This window comes from Sabethes cyaneus, chromosome 3 (genome assembly GCF_943734655.1).
Source record: "Sabethes cyaneus chromosome 3, idSabCyanKW18_F2, whole genome shotgun sequence".
In the NCBI taxonomy this organism is placed as follows: Eukaryota; Metazoa; Arthropoda; class Insecta; order Diptera; family Culicidae; genus Sabethes; species Sabethes cyaneus.
In genome coordinates, this window is record NC_071355.1 from 187,478,746 (window position 1) to 187,484,988 (window position 6,243).

General features: G+C 40.3%; 1 protein-coding gene across 1 annotated transcript; it reads right to left on the reverse strand.

The window, feature by feature from the left end:
* Positions 1–571: 571 nt before the first annotated feature.
* Positions 572–1,781, reverse strand: LOC128740502 (regucalcin-like). Its single transcript, XM_053836045.1, has 4 exons — positions 1,619–1,781; positions 1,106–1,550; positions 871–1,008; positions 572–773 (listed from the first exon to the last, which is right to left on the reverse strand). Exons 1-4 carry the CDS (start codon positions 1,779–1,781, stop codon positions 572–574), a joined length of 948 nt encoding a protein of 315 aa, XP_053692020.1.
* Positions 1,782–6,243: the final 4,462 nt, after the last annotated feature.

The window sequence follows — 6,243 nt, forward strand, 5'->3', positions numbered from 1 at the left end:
AGACATCATCCGCAATAACAACCACGACAGCTAGCTTTTGTTCCATTCGTCACAACGAGAGTCTGGAAATCGATTTGCAAATAATCCTTACATTTCAAATTTCACTCAATACGGTTTCAGAGCAGGCAGAGCAGACTATTCGTAGCATACCGCATGATTGATGGTCCACACGATTGATTGACCGATTATGCTTTCAGTGTTAGCTGACAATCCGTGTTGGCTTTTTAGAAAATAATAAAAAAAAAGATTTGCCTCACCTAGGAAGGACTACCTATACAATTTCGTTTCAAAAATAAGCTTTTCAATTATTGAGCCAATACCAATAGACCCGAATTACGAAAAATTTTTAAGTGTCGTGTTCCAAATTTGTACAGTACTTTTTTTTTTGTGTAAAATAAAGGAAAACTAACAATTAAGTAGTTATATTCTAGCATGCTATTCTTACATCAAAAGATGATTGACAACCGTATTTTCGCTTAATAAATTCGAACACAGTATTTGCTGTTTTAAATTTTAATCGATTTAATATTATTAACTTGCAATTTTTTTCTCCGATTAGAGGATCCTATTTCTACAGTTCAATTTCATTCATTGGTTTTCCTTTAACGCCCAGTCCGGTAATTTTGAACACTGCTCCAGCGTTTTCCGCCTGAGGTCCGGTCAACTCTTTGGCGGCACTTGTAACGAACAACAGGTCAAGGTTGGGACCTCCAAAAGCGACCGACGTAAGCTGCGCTACCGGAAGTTGAATTTCCTGTTCCACAGTAGCGGTGCTGCAAAACAACATGTAAGTGTCAAGTATGTAGGTAGCGTGATCCTTGAAATCGACATTGTCACTCATCCGTCAATTTGTGCATTCTACCTACTTACATTGGATTTATTTTCAAAACTTTCGATCCAGCGAATAGCGCTACATATAAGTTACCGTCGACGTCACTCGTCATACCATCGGCCATAAATTCAGTAGCTGCTTCGTCACTTTTGATTTTGATAAGCACTCGCCCGTTGCTGGCTGCAATCCATATCATACACCAAACAAAGAACAACCAGAGATTACTTGCATGTTTTCATTGCATCACTCAATCAAAGTTCAAATGTTTGCAACTCACTTAGATTGCCTCGGCCATCGGTGTCGTACTCTTTGATATCGAAAGCAAACGAATCAATATAGTAGAATTTGTTTGTCGCCTTGCACCAGGTGAGGCCGTTGGAAATGTGCACCCCATTTATGAGTTCCGATAGTGTGCCACCTTCGGATCCATCGGATCCAGCATCAAACCGGTACAGTTTACCGGTTCCCATGCCGGATGGATTCGCAGCGGAATCACTAAGCATGGTGCCAGCGTACAGTTGTCCCTGTGGATTTACTTTTCCATCGTTGAACTGCTGTTGTGCGTCCGCCTCCCCCAGGGCACAAAGTGTCCGTAGTTCGGATGCACTTGTAGACAATCCATCCCATTTCACCAGAATCAACCGAGTCCGACTGCCAATCACAAATTCCTCTGACTTTCCCTTAACGGGAATGATGAATGACACGTGCGTAATTCCAGCTGAAAGAAAAAACGGGTCGTCGTTAGATTTCCTCGAACGCAATTCGGCTTAGCTTCCAGGATCGTACGAATATTGGCTGAGTATGTTCGGTTGTCCTTAAAAGCGTACCGATGCAAGGAGCCACTCAACAGACAAACGTAGTATAGACTTTGGCTCGCTATATCCCAGTGTGGGCCTTCACCAAGCGAAAGCAAAGGACCGGGTAAAATTTCCACCTGGTAGTTGGTCATTTCCAGTCGCAGCCGGTGCCAAAATTGTACTGCTAGAGTGGCGAGAATTCGACAACTTACCTATCTATTGTCACCATTAAGTAATCGGGTGAGTTTTGGACGATAAATGAACTACGTACATATGTATGTAGATTAGATTGCCAGGCTAAATAATCGTTATGAGTTTGCTCGTTACATCAATTATTTTATCATTTTTATTTTTTTCGGTTGTGGAATACCACTGGTCTACGAAAAAAACTCTCACCTGCGTGCGTTATTTTATGTGAATTTTAACTTTTTAAAGTGAAAAATCAATACCATCAACCCATGACTATAAACCGAAAATTTCTATTAATTTTATAAATTTTTACTAATTAAACACATAAAGAAGATGAACCTACTTTCGTGGTATACTGTGATAATTGCTACAAAGTTTTTACCATATTCAAACCCGAAAGATGACTTTTACACACAAAAAAATAATAATATGATGGACTTTACCTATTATTTGTCCTGAATTCTGTATACAAAATTCTATAAAAATCAGTCAAAACATCTTATGTAGTTTTTATAAGCAGACCCGTGTAACCAATGTACCAATGTGAGGATCGTATTTTGACAGTGAAATGGACAAAGTGAATAAATTTGGTATATTATTCATTACTTATGGTCAATAATCTTGAATACTTCATGATTCTAGTTGGTAGTTTGGCGGGGCTCTGGTTTTGCTTGGACAATCAACTGCTCGTTGCTGGTGCCATAAATACGACTGCATGGTCTTTGTTCCGTAAAAACAGGATGCCAAATCCGACCAAAACAGAAGGGAACAATCATATCGCTTCAAAACGTCAAACGTCAACGGTCGCGGTTGCAATAAAAATTTCACTTTCCAAGCCACAGGTACAGACAGATTGCCAAACCAGATATTCATTAGCGAACTTCGACAGTTTTGATATACTTAAAAATACCAACCATCATTTCCCTTCCGGATGCCGTATTAAACTCGATTTTATACGTATAAAACAACGGTTTTCCGGACAGACTGACGAGACTGATCATAGCGACCAGAATAAAATATCCCATAGAATATTTGTTACATTTTAAGCAATTTCATTGGTTTGTAGCATGTGCGCATTTAATTTCATCGTGCATATTGATATGATAGGTCGATACAATCAACGCGCTACTGAAATTGTGCAATTTTCGAAAACTGGTTATTTTAACAAATTGAAAATATTCAGTTAGTCAATCTCAATTTCAAGCAAAATCATTTTAGTTGCTTCCTCTGACAGGAAAACCGATTGATAATAACTTTCTTTCTGTAAAACACTTTGCTTTGATGAATTGTTGTTTGCGAGCTAAAACAAAAAACTAAAATATGGCAATATGGCTTCGCATAAAAAAATGATTTTGGTGTTGAACTTTGGTATTCTTCATAATAGCAGCAAAAAAAAACTGTTTGGTCAGGGAGTTACCGTTTTAATAGCGTTATAAAACTAACAGATTTATTGCGGTTTGACAAGTAACCGCGATTAGATCAATTTTGATTGGTGCGCCATTTTGTATTGTTACGCCACATTTTTGGTAAGTTTATAGGAAACGTGGTGCAGCCAACTAGTTTTAACGTGGTAATATAAGCAACCACAATAAATTTTCTTTATTAAGTGTGTTTGGACTCGTATTCTCTTGGTAATGCGCAATACCACAATAAAACCAGAGGTAATGATTAATACCGCAATAAAACCTTTATAAAATTCAAGTAAAAGCAAGTGGCTTTAGAATTGTTCTTATTTGTAACGAGAACTTTCGCTTTCCTGCCACAGCTGCAAATGCCTTGCCAAATCATAAATTTTCGTGCAAATTTGTCGTCAAAAACCAATTCAAATTTGCTTGGAACATACACCCGAGCCGTTACCAAGTACAATTTTTGACCTGGCATTTGCCCGAAGTCAGCCTTGACATAGGCTTCATCGTCCATCAGAAGACACCCGTCGAACTTGGTTAGCAGCCGGTCACATAACTTTCGAGCACGGAGTTTGGCCACACTATTGGTTTATGGATCGGTTTGGGTGTTTTCTAGCTCGATACGACTTGATTCCTTCCAGGAGTCGAATTCTCTTCACCGTACTATGGGCAGCACCGGATTTTCCGGCCAAATCACGGTCCGACAGATTGGGATTCTTCTTGATGGTCTTCAAAATCTTACCACGCAGTTTCCGGTCGACAGTTCCACTCCGATGATGAATCGTCGCCAATGTTCCTTTATACCGTTTGAAAACGAGCCATCCGGTATTTCTGGGAAATTTCAGCTGTTTAGCTAGCCTAGATGCGGGCCACAATGGATTTTCCAAATATTCCAAACAAGTTTTTCCCTTCTTTCGGACACCATGTTGTTTGTTTACAAAATACAGTCGTTTTGCGGAATGTCAAAAATGCATAGGTGAAGCTAACAAAATTTTCGACACGTGGGCGCCAAGAACTTTCAAATCCGTCCACCAAGAGCGCCACAATATAACCAGAGTTTGTTCAAATTGTAAATGAAGTAAGCTTTAGAAGGATCTGGTTACAAATCAATGCGTCGAAAATCAAATATATGGTAGGAAGTGGCTCCAGAGAAAACAATGTTCGCCTACCATGGACAGTGACTATTGACGACGATGAACTGAAAGTGGTTGATGAGTTCATATATTTGAGCTCTCTGGTGCGTTTTCTGTATTTGAACGAAAGGTGTTGCGGATTATTTTTGGCGTAAGCGTATGAACCACGAGCTGTAGAGCTTTAAGAGGTTACGATCATACACTTGGCAAAAGTTGGGATACTACTGCGGGTCGGCCACTTCGTAAGGATGCCGGACGACTGTGCAGTGAAATCGATCGAGTCACCCCGGATCTATGCTGTTGGACGTAAGTACCGCATTAATCTTCTGCCCGTGAAGTTGCTTGATGTCCGTCTTGACGTAGGTTTCGTTGTTCATCACCATGCTATCGAACTTCATCAGCGTCATCGTGTACAGCCTCCGGGATCGTGTTACCCCCACCTTGTTTTGTTTTTCGAAGCGATTTAAAGTTTTTTAGTAATCGATAATCTGGCTCGTTTTTTAAATCGTTATACGGTTGTAGACGAGACTTCCAACCTTTTTACGACATCTGAAACAGAGAAGCTGAAGTTTCGCTTGAAACGCTAGGCACTCTTATTATCGTCGATTGGTCTTCGGCTTTTCCACAATCCAGATTTTCTGGCTGACGTTCCACTAACGTTCCACTAACACTTTTATTGCATTGGCAACAGTTGATTTGGCCAGTTGTAATGATTTAGCTAACTGTCGAGTGTAAATGGTTTGGATTTTCCCTATGTGTTGGCTAAATTTTAATACGTTACTCCTCTTGCTTGGACGCTATTTTGATAACCGAAGAGCAAATGTCAAAATCAAAGTAGAAGCATTGTTCTGCGCTTAGACAGGACATAAGAAGTGGCACTGCCGATTAATGCGTGAATACTATACTAATTGATTGATGAAATTGTTACTCATAAGTAGCATTAACAATTTGATCAATCATTAGGTGATATTCAAACAGAAATTAGCAGCTAAAGCCAAAAAGACCCTCAATTGTGAGTGACCCATAATTATGGACTGACTGTATTTATATTTCGATATTGTCATACCTAATATTCTTACTGAGTTTATATGTCCGAAATGTATCGGGCATAAAAGTTTGTTTTCTTCCTCTTCGACTGGAGCTGGTCACGCAGTGAAAGCTAATTAAAATATAAAAACCCCCATCCGAATGCGTCATTCAGAACATTTTGTATAAATAATCACCGAAGCAGTCGGCATGGGTGTCACTGACAGGCAGGCAGGCAAGGTAACACACGTAGACGTGGCAACCTGATTCATAAATTTGGAACTTTTACAGCGTTTTCCTTTTTCGGCTCTTCTCGTTTGTACGCTCAACCAGATGTATTATGTTCCAGTTCCATTCGTGTGTCACACAGAGTGGAGAAGCATTCATTCTTTTGACTGCTTATCTCGTCACCCGCGCCAAGAATGCATTACCATGCATACGGCTGCTGGCTGGCTGGCGGGCGCGACGCGGCGTGGCGATGCAGTTCTTGTGTATCTATGCTATGCTTTCGTTCGTCTTTTCACCGCCTTGTGACATCCAGTCCAGGCTCTTTCTGATTCTGATTCCAATTAGATTGGATCCAGGCCCGTCGCCGTCACTGCGGATCATCCGCAGAATCCACTCCAGAGTTGGTAGCTGTGAGGCCACCTCCGGTGAAGGTGATATATGCTTTGTTATTCTTGATGATCCGATTTCTGTCATAAAGTATTAACCATAAATTGAGATCTGTTGTTTTTTTTTCTGTTTATTCACCGATTCAATCGTTCCCTTTCTCGTTTGGTTGCTGTTTCGGCTGATTATCTCTTTCCCGTTCTTTTAGTCTAGTGTCGCCGGAAAAGACATACCTACCGGTTGGCCAT

What these genes read in the sequence shown, in the direction of transcription:
- LOC128740502 (XM_053836045.1), bottom strand. Translation starts at nt 1,781, where the DNA reads ATGACCAACTACCAGGTGGAAATTTTACCCGGTCCTTTGCTTTCGCTT. An exon ending in GGCCGAGGCAATCTAAGTGA is followed by an intron (nt 1,009 to 1,105) that starts GTTGCAAACATT and finishes GATTGCAGCCAG; the next exon opens with CAACGGGCGAGTGCTTATCA. An exon ending in GTTTTGAAAATAAATCCAAT is followed by an intron (nt 774 to 870) that starts GTAAGTAGGTAG and finishes GTTGTTTTGCAG; the next exon opens with CACCGCTACTGTGGAACAGG.